This window comes from Parambassis ranga, chromosome 19 (genome assembly GCF_900634625.1).
Source record: "Parambassis ranga chromosome 19, fParRan2.1, whole genome shotgun sequence".
NCBI classification, from domain to species: domain Eukaryota; kingdom Metazoa; phylum Chordata; class Actinopteri; family Ambassidae; genus Parambassis; species Parambassis ranga.
The window spans coordinates 22,415,503-22,433,923 of record NC_041039.1 but is presented as its reverse complement, the minus strand read 5'-3'; the positions used below and the strand labels follow the sequence as shown (position 1 = coordinate 22,433,923).

The 18,421-nt window shown below is 44.2% G+C and overlaps 1 protein-coding gene across 2 annotated transcripts in view; it reads right to left on the bottom strand.

The window, feature by feature from the left end:
* The window catches only part of met (MET proto-oncogene, receptor tyrosine kinase), a 56,891-nt gene extending 43,199 nt beyond the window's left edge, over positions 1-13,692 (bottom strand). For both annotated transcript variants that reach the window (XM_028430719.1, XM_028430720.1), the window contains exons 1-2: positions 13,460-13,692; positions 11,018-12,212 (exon numbers count right to left, since the gene is read on the bottom strand). In XM_028430719.1, coding sequence (XP_028286520.1) covers positions 11,018-12,211 — 1,194 coding nt within the window. In that variant the 5' untranslated portion in view covers position 12,212; positions 13,460-13,692. The remainder of the gene's footprint in view (positions 1-11,017; positions 12,213-13,459) is intronic.
* Between the last annotated feature and the right edge of the window lie 4,729 nt (positions 13,693-18,421).

Below are 18,421 nucleotides of genomic sequence, written 5' to 3'. Positions count from 1 at the left end.
AGGTCTCATTGGTTCCCTTTACAGAAAATCAATGGTTTTTTCCATTGACTTTTCTATTGACTTTGGCAGAAAATCAAAAATGTGCGTTAAATTTTCACCAAAGGGGCATTTACTGGTGCATTTTGTGTCAGAATAAAGAAGAAAGTATTGAAAATGTTACATATCAGAGACAGATAAAGCTAAACCTGTGTGAACACATGAGAAATGACAGCATAGGTTCTTTGAGTTTACATTCACCTCAGATCTTATAAACCCTTTAATAGCAGTAAAAACAGGCTCCTGTATAATGTGGAATACTCCGAACACCCTGTTCTAGTGTGCTCTGACTGCACAGTTACTGAATGAGGAATGACACGGGGTAATTTTCAGGGTGCAAATGAGCACCACGTCATGCTGTGCTTTTTCAGCCTGCACATTACTCATCGAGGGACATTATTTTACAGCATTAATGTCTTTCTGAGGTCAGATCGATCTCTGATCTGACAGCCGAGCGCAGCCATCAGTCGCATTTACTAAAGCAGCTGCCAGTCCCACATGTGCTCTTAATTACAGAACGTAATGGAGAGGCTGATTTACTATGGAGACTGCTTGGAGGAGTTAGCACCAATCATCTCTACTCGCAGCACTATATTAGCATTAGCCTTCCCATTGATCATCGGGGGTTTAAAAGTGCAGCTGTGTCACGTAGTTTGCTCTTTATGAAGAAATATGCACACAAGTTCTATAAAGACATAAGCTGACATTATCCTGACTTATTCCTATGTCTGTTATTTTTCTTCTTACATTCCAGCTTCCTAGCAGTCTGGAATAATCAAATCCATCCACCGGTGCAGACACTTGGCAGAATCTTCACAGCGAGGAGCAGAAATAGCCCAAAAACGGCTCCTCAGGCCTTTTCGCTACCATTTAAAGCATGCAGCAGTGTAAGTGTCTCTGTCTGCTCCCATCCTCTGTGTGATTCAGGAGGAGAGCTTCTATCTAAGAAGCAGCAGGATACCTGCTCATAGATGAGGTTCGGCTGGGAAACGGCAGCTGGCCCAGCAGCAGCCAGCATCGAGGGGCAGCCAGATAACCTCACGTTGTAAACAGCACCAGCGAGGCGGCTTATCAACAGCAGGTCAGCGTGAGGCCTCAGCGCCGTCCTGCCTGTATCAGATGAGATCGCTGGCAGGAGCGGCGCTCTGATCAGAGCCAGATGAGGAGAGGCAAACAAATAGTGGCAAAGAAAATGTTCCAATATTCCAGCAGCTTTGTGTCTAAAACAGCTCAAACTAATTAAAGTCACCAGAAACATGGCGTGACAGCTTACAGGTGGCGGCCATTTGTGCCCTTCAGAAGCCTCGGGACTGCATGACGAAGCACACAAAGAGAAAGCTGTGCCGCTCTCTGTCCTCAGAGAGCTGACCGTGACGGCAACAATGCATCACTGTGCTGCTTCTTCACACTTGTAAAAACTCCTGGAAGTTGGCATCGAGCGCCGCAAGTGTTGCTCAACCTCCTTCTCACACACTTGTACACATATATCAAACAGATCTTCAGGGATTGGGGCTAGGAATAATTTCGCTGCATCTGCTTGCACTCACTTACGGCGCTGCCAGAATTTTTAATGCTGGAGACTCTCAGTGTGCTGACTTCATGATGTGGGCTGGCTTCCATGTTTTACTTTGAAAAGTATGCAACAATATGTATGCAATGTGTGATGCAACCCACAATCATAATGCTGCACACACACACACGCAAAACAATAAAAGCAGTAATTTAGTTTGTTAGGCTTTCAAAGCTAACAAAGAATCATCCTGCCTTCCCATAAAACTAAATATAACCGAGTTATTTAGTTCTGAGCTATTTTTAAGTCCGAAGAGAACCAAAACACCAAAAAAAAAAAAAAAATCTTTCCATTTCCAAGAACAGCCACTCATCCCGCTCAGGTGTGAGCATGCCCTCCTTCCTGGCACACATGAGTCAAGCCAGGATCAGCGATGAAGGGGATAAGATCAAAGCCTGTGGAGGTACAGCCTAATATCCGCGGCATCCCGGGGGTTTGACCAGATAGCTTCTCTGTTTGTGGTGCATTGTTTTGGAGCGCAGCAGGGTGATAAAAAGCCATAAGTGTGCGTACAGAGGAGATGGAGGGTTTGTGCGCTGTTACCCGAGTACACAAGTGGGGCACAATCCCCCCCACCTGCATTGTGTTGGGATTACTGGAAGAATGGAAATGGAGGGATTAGAGATCTGAGGTGAGACCTTCCTGTGGAATGACACTGAGTCCACTTCCACTGGGTAAAGACGTTTAGGTCACATGATTGGATGTCTGTGAATTCAGGAAGGGACAGGGAGTTTGTCCACATTAAGAGGAACTTAAAGGGTCAATTCACCTAAAATACAAGCAGGTTCAACACATTTATTTATTTATGCAAAAACTGTTAATACAAATCTATAAAACATGTAGAGCAAATTCAAACATGAGCAAATTGCTTCTGATACTGATATCACGGCTTGGATGCAATGAAACAGGCGAAACAACCAGCAACATGCCTTCATTAGGAGAAGCTATGACAACGGGATTAAAAGAGACGATTATCAGCTTAAATTAAAGGCAGCTGGACCAAAGAAAGAAGCAGCGGTCCATGCACACTGACATGAGGCCGGGCATCAGGCTTTTTGATGTTTATATGTACCTGAAGGCTACAAAGCCCATGCAGGAGTTGCAGTTCACGGTGCAGCCTCTAGAGGCTGGCTCAAAAAGTACGTACAGCAGAAGTAATGTAACGTTATTGAGATTTCAAAGTGTTGATTGAAGAAGGGTCCTGACTACCAGCTTCACCTGTGCTTCAGCTCTTTACCTGCACTGGCAGAGCGTGACGCTGCCAGCATGTGTGACAGTTGAAGTTCCCAGAGTCAGTTCCTCTCTCCTTATTCTGATTTACAGTTTTGGGTTAAAATGCTTTCTGTCAGCGTTCTTCCTACCAAAAAATCTTGAGAAACATGGAGATGAGGTAAGCTTTCATTTTTTTGTCTTCTGTGTTTTTGCGGCTTCGGGCAGCCCAGGTTCATTTGCTGCTCTACTGAACTTTGTGATTATGAGGGCAGGACTTATGACAAAGTTTGAAGGAGCCAAGGAGGGGAAATAGGAGTTGTCCGGGGTCGAGGTGAGGTCGCCGCTCGGGACAGCAGCAAGAGGAGGGAAGGAGATTGCTTTTGGTCCTTCATTTAGAGCGCGGGGGCTGACAGATAAGCGTCCACATGCCTCATTTCAGTCGAGAGCAGGATATCACCATGTGGTGAAATAGAAGAGTAGGAGGGCATGCGGCTGATTAGGAAATAGCTCTGGGGCCTTGACTCATAAGATCAGTGGAGCAGACCTCCTCCATATTTGACGCTAAACAAGTGTATCATGAATGGCTTCTGGCACTGCTGGAAAGTGGCTGCGTGCTGATGAGGAAAGCATTTAGGAATTCAAATTGGAGATGAAACAGTCGGAAGGATGATATCTGAGGAAAAGAAATCTCATTTGCAACACAGTGTCAAAACAGAAGGACGACATGACTCAGCCACGAAGATCGGTGCAGCACTCTGTGTAATTAGCTGGTATTTTATCCAACTGTTACATCAGCCAGGCAGATGAGATTTTAAGCTTATGACTGACGACTTGATCAAGTGCACAATTACTCACAATTAGTAAGAAGGAAGCCCCAAAACCTGGAGTCCCACTGAAGGGGTGGCTCCAAATTCTCACTGATGTCCATGTTAAAATGTCCAAACATCATTCAAAGTCACCGGTGTGGATGCACACTCCCAGGGTGCAGCACGGCAACAAGATGACGACAGCCGCCGCTCATCAGAAAAACTTCTTTATTCATAGCCTGTGGCCTTTGAAAGCTTGTGAAGGTTTAGATTTTGCTTATTTAACCCTTAAATAGTCATATACATCCCAAAACAATGTTGGCGACAAACCAGCCAACCAACCAAAAACCACTTTTTGTTAGGAAAAATCAATGAAGAAGATCAAAAACAAAGAAACAAAAGGGGGAAAGGATATGATTTCCACTGATGAATGGTCATATATCAAATGATTGTTGTTTATCTGACAGAATGTAAGTTAGCAGTAAAACTCTCGCCAGCTGTGGCCTCAGTCTAACAGCGTCTGGACTGATGTTTAGTCATTCCCTGCTTATTGTAAGACAGCTTGCAGGCACCGGCCGTTTGCATATTTACAACTCCGCTCCTTATCTGGAGAACAGAGAAGATAAGATGTGCACACAAAAGTCTGTGCAGACAAAAAAGGATTTACACACAGCTTTCTAGCACAACAAGAACAAGAAACTGAACTCCTGCGGTAATGATTAACGCTGCAGACTGAACGCTGACACACTGAGTGGAGGTGAAATCATGTGGAAATGCCTGCGGGCCGGTGAACTGAGTTGGATGAGCGGCGTGGAAATAAAGACGCTTTCATCAAAGAATAAATAAAGATGTTGGTGATCATTAATGAAGTATTGATTGAATGTAATGATCCTTGTGAAGATCAACATGCTGCTTGTCACGACCGCTGGAAAGGGAAGGAGCTTCTGCGGGACGCGGCATCAGATACAGTGAATGTTGTTGTGTTTTTTGAAGTGGCATGCAGATGGATCTGACCAACCCTCTCCTCCCACAGAGGGGCCTGTCTGGACACGGCCTCCGGGTGAGGCACCTTGGCGCCTCGCAGCCAATCACGGTACACACATCAGGGTGCACTGACTTTACCCAGGTGATGTGTTACATGAACAGCAGCTTCCAATGATTTACGGTTTGTTTTCCACATAATAATTTAATAGTTGACTCAACAGATAAGTCTTTATATATTATATTGATGAGTCACTCTTTGAATATTCATAAATCTGTGGATTAGCTGTTCACCAGGAAACTGACACGATGCAGTTGGTGTTACGTAGCATCGTGTCCTACTATAGTTGTGTGAATTTTTGCCTCATGACTGATGGTCATAAAGCTGTGAATGATGGCTTCCTATGTGCAGTGAGGACTGTAGAATGTTTTGTTTTTTTTAAGATTTTTTTATATTTAGAACTATTTATTTTGCATTTTCATTAAATAATAAAAGGTGTGTTTTTATACTAATGCACACATTTGTGCTGGGGTTTTTTTTTTAGTTTTAATCCAAACCATAATCTTTGGATCAAGCTTTTGTGGGTCTTTGTAGTGTTTCATCCAATCATGACTATTCCACTTATAGATATGAGGACTGTGCTCAGCCGATCTGTCAACAAACCAACATATTTTTTCTTGCTGTGTGCAGGAGACAGACGCAGGTTATCAGATTTAATCTCACCCTCATTACAAACACACATACGCTGCCTTCTTTATGAAAACATGGGATTACTATAAAGGAGCGAGGGACAGGACGGGACAAGAACATAGCGTTTTCATTCTTCTGTTGATTCCCTGGAGACGCCGGCCGGGTTCTGCAGCCGGCTCAGGGATGGCACAGAGACACAATCTGTAATTCTACGATGTGTGCACCCGTTTGTACATCTGGTTTGTGCGCAGGTACCGTTCGAGCAGACAAATACCAGGCTGCCATGGGCAGGCTCGGGCATGCGGGTCTCAAAACCCTGACAGAACCCACTGAATCAGCAGCACGACTGAGGGATTTGCAGCATTTAGTCCTTCTATTGTCAAACAGCTGTGGCTCTAATCTTAATGTAGGTGGAAAAGTACAACCACTGTGTGAATGATCAGGGACTGATTGATCAGCAACTACAGCACAACGGGAGATGTCCACACACGTTTTACTGTAGCTGGAGGGCAACCGATGCGGATATGTGAGGGAGTAAATACAAACATTTTATTACATGTGTGTTCTTGTTAACTTCCGTCTGTAACTCATTTCTTTTATTTTTGTGTGTGTGTGTGTGTCTGAAGCTGGCGGGATAATTAAAAGGACTGTCGGTCAAAAGCGTCTCCCAGCTGGAATTATATTACACACACACGCTATAATCAATCAGGCTGGAGATTCAATTTAAAAGCAATCAGCATTTGGTGGGTTTTCTCAAATCAATGGTAATCTGATGATAATTTTGACCCCGTTCTTTATTTGTAGTTAGGAGACTTATGGGAATGTTGGGGATGCTCCCAACCGTCGCCGAGGCTCTGCACACTACATTACCCAAGGAAAATGACTGTTTTATTTAAAAGCAATGCTGTCAGGCTGCAGCACACTATAAAGGCTCAGATCAATAGTTTAAAGAGTGTTTTTGATTTCTGTGAATTCCTACATGAGGTGGAGAGTCACTGAAATCAGGATGGAAAGGTAATTAGCTAATAGCAAGTCCTGCTCATTAAGTTGCTCGAAACCGGTCTGGAGTTAAAGATTAATCACATCTTGGTGTCCTTGATCATTACATGAATGTATTTATTATTGGTTTATGTGTTCAATTGATGAACTGCAGCCTCATTGTTTGAAGGTCGCTGCCATTTTTTTTTACTCTTTTGTGCTCAGCTGCAAAAGTTTTCTACAAGAAGAACTACACAGTGATTCTCCAGGAATCCAGAGACATAAGAAAAAATGCATCATTAACACAAGTGCAGAGCAGAGATGACATTTAATTGGCTGACTTGAATCATTAGTAAACTGCTGCAGAATTTCTAGAGAGCGTGGAAAAAGCAACAGAGGCTGCAAGTGAATCACCGACCCAAGATGCTACGGCCAAAGGTGACCATCCAGAAACTGAGCTGCTGAGAACAAACAGTTAGAGGATCATGTTTCCGCCCATCCTCTCTAGAAAAACCATCCTTGAAAATGGAGCATGTGTACATGTTTCTCCGGGAAGAAAACCTTTACCTAAGCCGTCCAAAAAAGCAATATTCTTTCTGGCTTGTTGACTCTGTTAAATACTGATATCAACTACACATTGCTAGCAGCCACATCCTGATAAACAGGAGAGGTGTGTGTGTGTGTTTTGATTGAAATGTAAAGTTATCTCATCATGCATGATACATCCTGGTTACTGTTGCCATGGTAATCTTCGATAAATCTTAGATCCCAGGTAGATCCATTCCTAAAACAACAACGTATATGAATCTAAAGCACAGCCCTGTATGCAGTTGCACAACCTCTCACAGTGAAGAGTAGCAATTATTTCCGCAGTTTCATGCTTTTCATGCACGCTGCTGACAGATGTGGCCCCGCAGGAACAATAAGAAAAACAGATTTGCTCGATCACATCAGACAGCTGAAAAGAGAGACACTCCTCATTACAACATTTATCATATCGTGCTGCTGGAGTTGGACTTAAGAGGCACGTCGGATCTGACAACCACTACTTAAAAACTACAAACCGGGTCTTAACAACCTCATCCAGATCCCTGCTGGAGAGAAAAAAAATGCAGCAAATGACAAAAATACCCTCCTGCGTGTGTGTGTGTGTGTTAGTATGCAAACCTCTGAAGGTTTATGAATTTATAGCTGCTCTTATCTCTCCAAACCCTCAAGATAACAACAAGTCTACCTGCCATATGCCACTGAATACAGAGTCATAAATCTATTAAGAAGCGCTGCTATGATTAGACTATTTCACTGCAGGCTTGCAGCATCAGGTGGGCAGTCGTTTCTTTTTTTTTTTTTTTTTTGTCGTTACAGGTTGTTTCTTCAGCCTGGCAGCTGAGGACAGGAGGAGCCTGGCAATAAAAGGAGAAAGTGGAAAACGTCTTCAAACATAAACACTCTTTTGGCAGCAGCGTTTTCAGCTCTCAACCTGCTGCGCCTGGAGTCCTAAACTATGAACTGGAAATATTTTCAAACAGCTGATTTTTGTGCCAACAAAAAAAAAAACATGAGTGTAAGTGTGTGTGTGTGTGTGTGTGTCAGAGGAACACCACAAGGAGAAGGGGCAGTAAAGCAGCTGCACAGGTGTGTTTTTAAAATCACAATTTGACGTCAAATTTAACAAATCTAGGCAGAGATGCAGTGAAACAGAAGGAGTCCTGGGATAATTACACAGCACAGAGATGCTCCTGTACCTCCAGCAGAACTGATGTCACCCTGTAATCAAGTGAGTCAAGAGGAAAGAATGTCTAATAACGGAATAACACACTCTCGCTCTGACTGATCAAAACTGCACTTTTCATGCAGACAGACAGTCGGAGGTGGAAACACACAATTAGTGTTTGGGGTTACAGGAGACAAAGAAAGAGGTGTGTGTGGGTGGGTGGGTGTGTGTGTGTGTTGTTAGGATGGGTTTTGTTGTGATCCGGTGCACGGTGGCTCAGCAGGCTTTGTGAGTTCACAGTACATACGTAAATAGATGCTTCTGACTCTGGATGTGTTCACTGTGTAACATTACATCAGAGAGAACGGTTCACATCTGTTCACCAAAGAAGCTGAGAGCCCGGCGCTCTGTGGTTTGTTCTGCAGCCTTCAAGTGTTGAACCACTTTCAGTTTTATTTTCTTGCTCTGTGACAAATCAGTTTAATCCTCAGAGTGCTAAGCTTAAACGCTCATCCTGACAGAGCTTTTTTTTAACCACCAAATCTGAGCCTAAATTAAAGATATCAATGAACATCCCATCACATCCCAATAAAAATACTTCGAAAATAATTTTTTTTTTCCACCAAGAAAAATCTCCTAAAATAAAAAATCCACAGTCCTTAGCTATACTCGGAAGCCATGACTGATTCACTTGCGACCAGCAGTCACATGATATGAATTCTTCAAGTGTTTGGCTCTGACAGATGAGGTTTTTCTCCAATCAGTACATCTGCAGTGTGTGTGTGTGCAGTTGTGTCCGCATGTCTAAATTAAAAATTCTCACAAAATTAACAGTGTGCACTCACAAAATTCTGCAAAAATTCTGCTCAGCCAAGCCGTAAGTGACTCATTTCTGACAAAAATGCTGCAAGTTGCTGTGTGATATTCGTGATTACAAGAGATGAGAAGGGTAGAGTAGACTGAAAAGTTGGCTTGTAGAGGTATATAAAAATGCAGCCAGTGAAATATTTATAACATATGGACGTACAGCAGACAGACAGATATTACAGTGAACACTGAGCCCACACTGAGCAAAAATCTGAGTGAAAAAAACACTTTACGGTTCTTCTGACTCAGGCGTTACCGTGTCAACAGCCTCCAATTGTAAACATATTTTTTTTCTGTTTGTGATCATATCAAAATATCGCCTGGGAAAAAAAATAAGATTTTTTTGGTGTTACTGATGCCACTTTCCCACAGGTGCTGGTAACAGGTGGGGTTGGTGGGGCAAGCGGAGGGAAGAGGCCTCCCCAGTGTGGCGGGCTGCCACAGCGGGTCGGGAGGATCATCTTCAGCCCAGCTGCTGATGCCCTGTTATTCCGGAGCCATTCATCACGGCTCGCTAAGAGTCAGATATGCACTGCCCCCCCTACCCCCAGCTCCCCTTCTATACAAGCCCCCAGCATTCCTCAGTTTCCCCTGTGGATCTCCACCACTGATAGCTGTCAGGGCTGATGCACCCACGGGGTGTTTGCATGTATTTGTAAAGCTGGCTGGAGCTTAACCACATTCTACAACCGCACACACTCTTAATGTTTGTCTGTATGACCCAGACCCACACTGTGAGGTGTTTCTATTCTGTCTCTCTGTTACAATATCTACAAAAAAACTATCACCCAACACAAACAACTGCCAACAAACGGTCCAAAGAGGCGGCTGCCATGCCTTCAACAACACTTTTAGACAGGTGATGCTAATTCCACACGAAGAAGAACTCATGCAGTGGAAATAATAAGTGCATGCACTTCATGGGAAAACCATCAGTGTGTAACACAAGCAAGCCTGCACCAGTCTCTTGATTGATGTTTGTGTGCAAGCATGAAAAGCAGTGGATGCCTAAAAAAAGCCAAAAAAATGATATGATGAAAAAAAGAGCAGTGTCATGGAGCAACAAAAATGCTACGCATGCTAATGGAAAGAGCTGAAATCACACCTCCATAGTAACACACACACACACACACACAAACCCAGTGTTTTGACAGGTCTTTCCACATGAATCCAGCTTCACTCCTGTATGTGCTTGCCCTTTGAGAACCTATTCACTGCATGTTATACGGAGGAGACCCGTAATCCTGTAGCCTGCATGGTGATATACAGCAGATCAAGTCACAGAGGGGGCATCTCCAGTACACATATTGACAGATTCTACGGCAGGGTGGTCGGCAGTTAACTTCATGTCATTATTGATCAGGTGCTTCAGCGGATTGATTGGAGGATTGTTGATGGATTGCAGGGAGGGAAGTATTTTGCAGCAGCTCTGGGGGAGGGGGGGACATTAGACTAAAGTCTTTTCTATTATATCAATAGTAACTCTGATGCCAGGTGTTGTTCTGCAGGGCTATCGTGATTTCTTCTTCCGCTCTGGTGAATCTTGTGACCAGCTGGAGTCAGGTCAGGTAACCGCCTCCAGAACTATTTGGCCATAAAAAATAATAAAAAATAAAAAGCTCCTCAGTTGCCTTTTTTGTGTATATTTACTATCATCAGCCCAACAGTTTGTCCAAAAACTGCCTGAATAAAAAAAGCAACAAGCCGTTCACCAAATAAGGACACAAACAACCTCATGTTGAAGCTGAAGGTCAGCACTGACTGTCATGCTTCCATTTCACATCCAAAGCAATGCAGCACCGAGCCAAAACAAAGAAGAAGTGCCACAGACTGCACTACAGGAACACAAGTGGAGGAGAAACAGGCCCTTTAAAGACTGCTGTGTACTTAAGAGGGTACAGTGTATGCCATTAACCAGGGTCAGAGGTCACAAGCAGGAGGAGGTCATGCTTCAATGCCTTGCTCAAGGACAAAAGAAGTACACTCGAGACCACCAGCATCTCCAACCAACAAATCAAACAGCCAGCGCCACAGATGACCGACAGAGGAAAAGTACATCGTAAAGCTGTGACGATGCTCAGGAGGAATCTGCAGTCAGCTCCACACAAAACTTTCCTTACACTATGTTTTTGTGAGCGCTCCCAGCCCCTCCCAGCTCTTACCACGTTGTAGCAGGACTTCTTATCCGATCCGGTGAAGTGATACGGGTCCACCGTGTTGCACTTCTGCATGTACATCTTGAACATGTTGTTGATGTGTTTGAGGGACATGATGCAGACGGCCGAGTTAGGCGTTGGCTCCGGAGAGTTTGGCTGTCCCCGCGCAAAGGCGGCGAACAGCACGTCGTCATCCTCTTCCACATTCAGCTGCTTCTGCAGCTCCACGTCGTTGCCCACTTTGGCGACATGCGCTGCCTGCAGGATGTTGAAGACCTTCACGTCCTCGGCCGAGCGCCGCCGCCGCCTCTTGTCAGTACTGATGCATTCGAGGGGCATTTCCACGTAGCGGCGGATCACAAGGTCGGAGGAGCACATCCGGACGATGCGGGTGTGGTAGGCCTGAGAGTCCTGACTCACCCGCTGCACCGTGAGGAAGTAGGTGAAAGGCCCGCTGTGGAAGGAGTAGACGTAGCGCAGGTAGTAGTTTCCACGTAGAGACGGAATCAGATCCATGTAGGAGGAGTTGGAGAAGAACGTGAAGCCATCTTGGCTCGTCTTCATCTTCCTCAGAGAAATGGTGTGATGTTGTGCTGCACCGTTTCCTGTAATGTTTCCTGTTCCTGGGATCTCAGAGTTCCCAACAAAAAACTTGATGACGTTGCTCTCCACGTTGAGAACCTGAGAACCCGAGGGACCGACAACAACATCCGAGTCACTGGGGTGGCTCATTCCGGGCTTCATCTTGGCAAAGCAGGACACCTGCTCATCTACGGTCTTTGGGCTGTCGTCGTCCAGGACGTGGCGGCGGCAAACGCCATGATCTGCCGACCCACAGCTGAACAACCCTTTGTCGTAAATGTTCTCCAACACCAAGGCGATGTTGTGGTTGTCCACTGTGCTGTGGCCGCCTGTTCGCCGGTGTCCGCAGGTCTTGTTGGCGAACAGCGGGCCCGTGTGGTACTCCGACAGCTTGGTGAGGTTGGGTGCCAGGGCGTAGATTCTGTTCACAGCGCCGACATAGATGACCCCATCCAACGTCACCATGTTCTGGATGGGGAAGTCCGCTGTGAACGTTGGGAGCTCGTAGGTGACGGAGAGGTTGAGTTTGGTTGTCTCGGATGATTTATCACAGCGTCCGTGCACGTTTGGGCACAAGGCCCAGAGCAACACGATGCCATGAAGCGTACGGAGACTCATCCTGTTCCAAAAAAAGGAGACATGAGAAATGAGTTAGTAAACAGAAAGAACCGAAGCATCCATCATGAATACCTCTGATGAGGTGGCCTCTTTTGTCTGGAGAGAATTTTTAGAAAAAGAGGAACACTGTAGTCTCTCATAACGCCCGACTTTACTCACTTCACCACATATTCTCAGAGGACTGAAGGCAGCTTGATGGTGACACAGAGCTTTAATACCACTCTCACCATCGTGGACACTTCTACGTCTGACTCCACTGACCCAAGACAGACCAGCAGCCGGGCTTGTGTGGTGCGCAGCTTTAAAAGCGACCACAGCATGAGAGGCAGAGCAGTGAATCACCCAGAGAGGAGCCCGCTCTGCAGGGCGATGCAACCACGGGTCTAAGTTTAGACAGCACCAGCCCAAAGGGAGCGGAGATAAACTCAATTAAAACAAAAGAAGTGGGAGGGAGAAGCCGAGGGGGAGACCGTGCGACATGATAAATAACCCCAGTAACTAAATGGTAATCCACTGGGAGATGCTTTTAGTGAGAGGACAGAGGGAGGGAGGGCGAGTTAGACTCACCAGAGAATGCATTTGCATACACCCTATCTGGATGTGGTTTTAAAACGTGTAAACCAAAACAAGGCAATAACATCCAGCTCAGTGAATTTGGCTTTTATATCCGTGCCCACAGCTATGCATAAATTTACTGGGATTCCCTGTGAGCGCATTCTGACAGATGTTTGCAGCTTTAAAAAGAGAGAGAGGGAGAAAAGTTTTTTTTTTATACAAAAACATGTGGAGTGTTTCAGGGTGGAGGTGGTGGGGGGTAAACAGGTGCTGCAAACTTCCCTCAAACTAAATATTAAGAAGGATGAGAGTGAAAAACAAAACACAGAGAGGAGACAAAAAGGCAACTTCAGCCAGTTTCCCCTCATTGAGGGGTGGGGGAAGATAAGCAGCGACTTGTTTTTTTGAAATTATGAGTAATAGGGGGCACATTATCGCGCACCTGCACCAAACAACAAGAAAAAATCTACAGCTTCATTTCATGGCATGTTGTTTTTTCTTTGCAGAGGACAAAAAATGAAGGAAACAGTGAAAATGTTTTCAGTTGGAGAGGAAAGTGAGTCACTGCTCAGAAAACACACAAATGGGAAACTGGTGTGAAACGAAAACAACCCTGTGATGAAGAGAGGAGGAGAGTGAGGACACATCTGCGTTTTTACGCATGGAAGCGAAAAGAGTTGGAGTTGGACTCACCTGTTAGAGAGCAGAGTGCGGTCCGCTCTGTGGATTCAAATCATATTCCGTTGCTCTCGCACTCAGAAGTGGGACTTCTTAACTTTTTCATTAAGTTCAAAGTGATCGCTGGAGGGTTTATTTTAGTCTCCGTGACAGGGGGAAAAAAAAAAAACTCTCCGCGTGTTTCCAAACAGTTCAAACCAACTCCGTGGCTCTCCGGCTGAAACGCGTGGAAGTGACTGACTGACTGACTGACTGACTGCATCCAGCACACAAACCGCTGCTCACACATCTCAGCGCGCCGCGTAAAGCCCCGCCTCCTTCTGTCCACGGACGCTGGTGACGCGTCCAGGTGCTGCAGAGCAGATCCGCAACACGAACTGCGCGTCAGAGTTTCGTTTATTGTGTGGCACAGACAAAACAACATGATTATTAGGTTATTATTTGTGTAAAAAGTAGTTTTGCGCACTAAAGAGAAAAGTCCTTTTTTGTCACTAATACAGAAATCAAAGGGATTCAAAGGGGAAGAGATGTAATAATTGTAATGGCATATTTGTGCCCAAAGGGGACTTTAGACCAATAAATCACCACTAATCTTATCCTGCCTGGATGAAGCTGAAACAAAGACAGACGAGGGTCCTTTCTTCTCCAACTTCTCCACCTGACTCTCCTCCAGCGCCTCTCTGAGTCAGCCTCCTGGTCGTCATGTTAAAATGTCTCACTCAGCCATAAATAATGAGCTAAGTTAAAAAGGCTACACCAACTGTGTGTGTGTGTGTGTGTGTGTGTGTGTGTGCCTCAGCAATGAATCACAATGGGCAGCACAAAAAATTCCTTTGTCCCACTTCCTGAAAGGAGGGCACTTAGAATGAAGACTGAGGAGCCTGATAACAGAGTGTGTGGATGGAGAATTAATGGGCAGGAGCTGCACTCGCTCTCTGACGGGGACAGTGACATGTGAGGCTGTAATGAGGAGGATACAAGCCAAGAGTGTGTTTCAAGTGGGCAGATGAGCGACTGATCTTTAACATGTGTCAGTCATGTAAAGTGTCTCTGCAGCGTAATAGTTTCCCCTCTTATCATCCTTCTTCTTTTTTTTTTCCTCCTAACAGTATCAAGATTTGGTGGTTTTTAAGACGTGTGCCGCATCCAGAGCTGGTTTTTCTGATGGCTCCTCAGACGTCACTCTAAAGTGCATCATCATCCTTATCAAACTGCACTTTATGTTAATTTAAGTTTCAAATAATGAAACATTTAAAAGAGTTCTCATCAACTAATCAGAGAAGCACATCAACATTTGCATTCTCCCTAATATTTGCACTATGATGTTGCTAGGCAACCTGCAAACTACAGCAACAAATGTTCGCAAACTTTAATCTCAAACAGCACCAGAGGATGTTTAAAGGAAGACAAAAGGGGGGCGGCAGACGTTTCTCAACACTGCCTGCCTTCAGTGTTTGTTAGAGAAGTTTTTGCCGTACCTCAGGGCACTTCTGACGCATATGCCAAGGGGTGTGTCTGACACAGGGTGTGTGTGTGTGTGTACCCGAGGGGTGTGTCTGTGTGGCTCCTGTGGTGGTCAACTCTGTTTTTGGTCTTGAAGGAAAAAAGCAGCAGCAGCAGCAGATGAAGAAGAAGAAGATGAAGGAGGAAGAGGAGGAGGAGGAGGAGAAATAATGTGGGTCTGGTGGTGAACCTCACACATGCACACGTACAGAAAGTGGAAAACCTCAAAGCATGACATGCACCGCAGGAATGATCTGCATCCTGCAACCACAACACCTGCAGCACGACGACAACTGTGAGGCCTGTTTGTCTTCATGTGGTGCAGGCTGGGATCAAAGTGGGGAAGTCTACAAGAGATCTGAATGTGTCCCTGATTGGATATTCTATGTAGCCAAAAGTATGTAGACACTCTAACAGGCTCCAGAATCTGTCCACATACTTATGCCCATGCATTATGTCTCCAAAAAAATATGTATAATCTGACTGAACGGACACTTTAAAGTCCCTTTCTACAGCATTTAGCACATCTGACTTATTGTGGCGCCCTCTGCTGGTGCTCCAGGTGAACAAGCAGTGCCAGAATGGAGCCTGCCTGCCGGGCTAATTTACAAGCTATTGAGTGGAAAGTGGAGAGAGTCGTCTCACAGACTGGAGTGAGATATTGTCGGGGAGGAGCGGGCTGCACTCAGCTTTGATTTTACTGCTTGTTGTGCACCTAAACTTAATCCACTGGAGGTTATTTATCACCTGCGGGGTCAATACAAACCTGGGTCCACTGCTGATCAGGACAGTAAACTCTGATTGATGCTGTTTGAGCCATCAGAGCTTCATTCAGCAGATGGACTCTGCAGAGGGCTGATTAAGTGTTCACAGCCTGCATGACTGTGACATCTTCAGCAGAGCGGTTCATAAAAGGTTACGAGGAATCAGGAGGTCAAAGGGGAGGGATGGTCTTTTAATCAGTGGCACAACATGCACAGACAAATGAATGAGGATTAAGCAGTTTGTGTTTGTTCATTTAAATACATCTCTTCCGGAAATATGCAACAATTTGTGTTGTTTGTTTGTTTGTTTGTTTGTTTGTTTGTTTGTTGTTGTTTGTGCTGTTTTGATTCTGCATGATTTCAAATTTGATATGCTTACTCTTAAAATCTACTGCCGCATGTAGTTTAGTGATAATCTCTGCACTGGAAAATGTAAAGTTCTTGAATATTTTCTCACCTTGTTTTCATTTATTCTACATTTATTCACATTGCTAGTGTTTGTACGCCCAAAGCTGCAGGTCAAATTAATTTAATTATGACTATGTGTTTTTATACATTTTATTCTTGAGATGCTGAAGCAAAAAGAAATTACATTGAGGCATGCCTGAGACAGTGACTTTTGAAAATCATCTATGGATCGGCTCCACAAAGCTTCTAAAAGTTCTGTAAAAGATCTGTAACTCCTGCTAATCTACATTTTGTGTTAATGTTAATCTGCAGACATGTTTTACTTGGCCTGATATTAACCAAACATACTTTATTTTCCTCATGTGGAGATGTTTAAATATGAATAAAAACTCAGTTTATTGTGCATTTCTAAATACTTCTTTGGAAACCTACCTCTCTGTTGTTCTTCTATAGACACCTGTCATCCTTACTCTGTCACCTTTTGGTCCAGCCATCAAAACACCAGGACAGAGGGCTGCACCTCATAGTTCCATATACAGAGAGACAGATCTCAGCTCTCATCTTCCATTACCTGTCCTCTCAGATACTCTGAAAGAGAAAGGAAATCAAAAGATTAGAATCTCCTACATCACAGGAAATTGACTGCAGCAGTCAATAAACTGCATCTCGCCACATGTCCTGTCACAATATTGAGGCCATCGGCAGACGTATGAACGTTAATAACGTAATGTAATAAAAAGGGCATCGCCTCGGCTCGGGAAAAAGGCATGCGCAGCTGTGGATGTAATGTGCTTTTAGCGTATTATACATATTTACACATAATAAACAAAGCAGAACTTTTTAATGTGATAATCCTCCTCCTCATTCCTGTTTTTATGTTGTAGTCAAAGTCAGGATTTCTCCTCTGCTGCGTGTCTTTTTATTAAACTGTTTATTGGAAGCCTTCCAGAGCTCCTAAAACTCTCCCATCCTAAGTTGTTTGTCTGTGGAAGCCTCGACTAAAATAAACCCCATTCAAGTGTAAGTAAAACATCGGAACATTTTCTTTCTCCTCTTGGCTCGCTGTGGTCTGACGTAACATTTATTTAAATGTACACTTTCATCACAACAACCTTCTGCAGAGCTGCACGGCTCACTGGTGATGGAGGAAGTTGTCGCTTTGGCATGATTTCACATCCTGCTCGTGTTTGCTCTGGAGTCTGTGACTCAACAAAAGATACACAAGTCAATATCAAACACATCTGCAGAGTTAGTCAGTCAGTTAGCAAGACAAGGATCACCTTGTATTCAGAACAATGGAGCTTTGTTCTTTAGAAACCGCACAGATGTGCACACAACATGCACACTTTTGTGATGATGTACAACAGGAGCAGTGATGAAGAAGCTGATGTTGGCGTCTCTGATAATCTGATAAAGCATAACTGTGGATTGCAGCATATTTGTCAGATTATTGTAGGCTCCACTCATTTTCTTTTTGTGCACTTTCTGTTTTGTCTCTTTGCAGATGACACCCTGTTATATGTTCATATAAAGACCAACAATGTCTAGTGTCTGTCCAACACATTATAACACATTATTAAAATTATTATTATATTTTCATTTAAATTTGAATTCTAATTCTATTTTTTTAAATTAAAGGTAAAATGGTCCAAGGTGTCTGCATTTGATTGACAGGTTAGCTGCAGATCAAACAGTGAATCAACATGTGATGATGTCACACGTTCAGCCTGTGAAGTTTATTTAAATTTAGTCAAACGAACACGCACACACGTGTTGGAAGTGACATATCCTTTTAAAGTAGAGTGCAGACTCTGACACACAGAGAACCAGGTGTGCTTCAGGGGGAGGAACATCTGCAGAGGCCTGCTGTGGAGAACACGGAGCCGGAGGGGGTGGACGTGAGCCAGCCTTCCTCCTGCTGTATGTCATAGGTCCCAGCAGTCACTGCTGCAACAGCTGACGGAGAGTGATGCCAAGAACTGCTCGGATTGTTCCTCTAAAATGTTGGATGTGTTTTTTTTTCCCATTCTGTGTTTGTGTGTAAAGTTTCATTTCAAGTCTGGTTACAAAGAGGCTTCGGTAAACTCATCAATAATCTTTTACTGGGCAATTAAAGAAATTAAATACACTGATACTGAAAGTCAGGTAATGTGGAATGAATAACAGAATCAAAATGTTTTAGGGTTTTTTTTACTTCTCTCTAAGGTCAAAGATTCACCCTCACATTCTCATTTATTTATTTTAAAGTTTGTTTTTCTAAGGAGTCACATGATCTGCATGCATGCAGGTGAAAGTCAAAGCA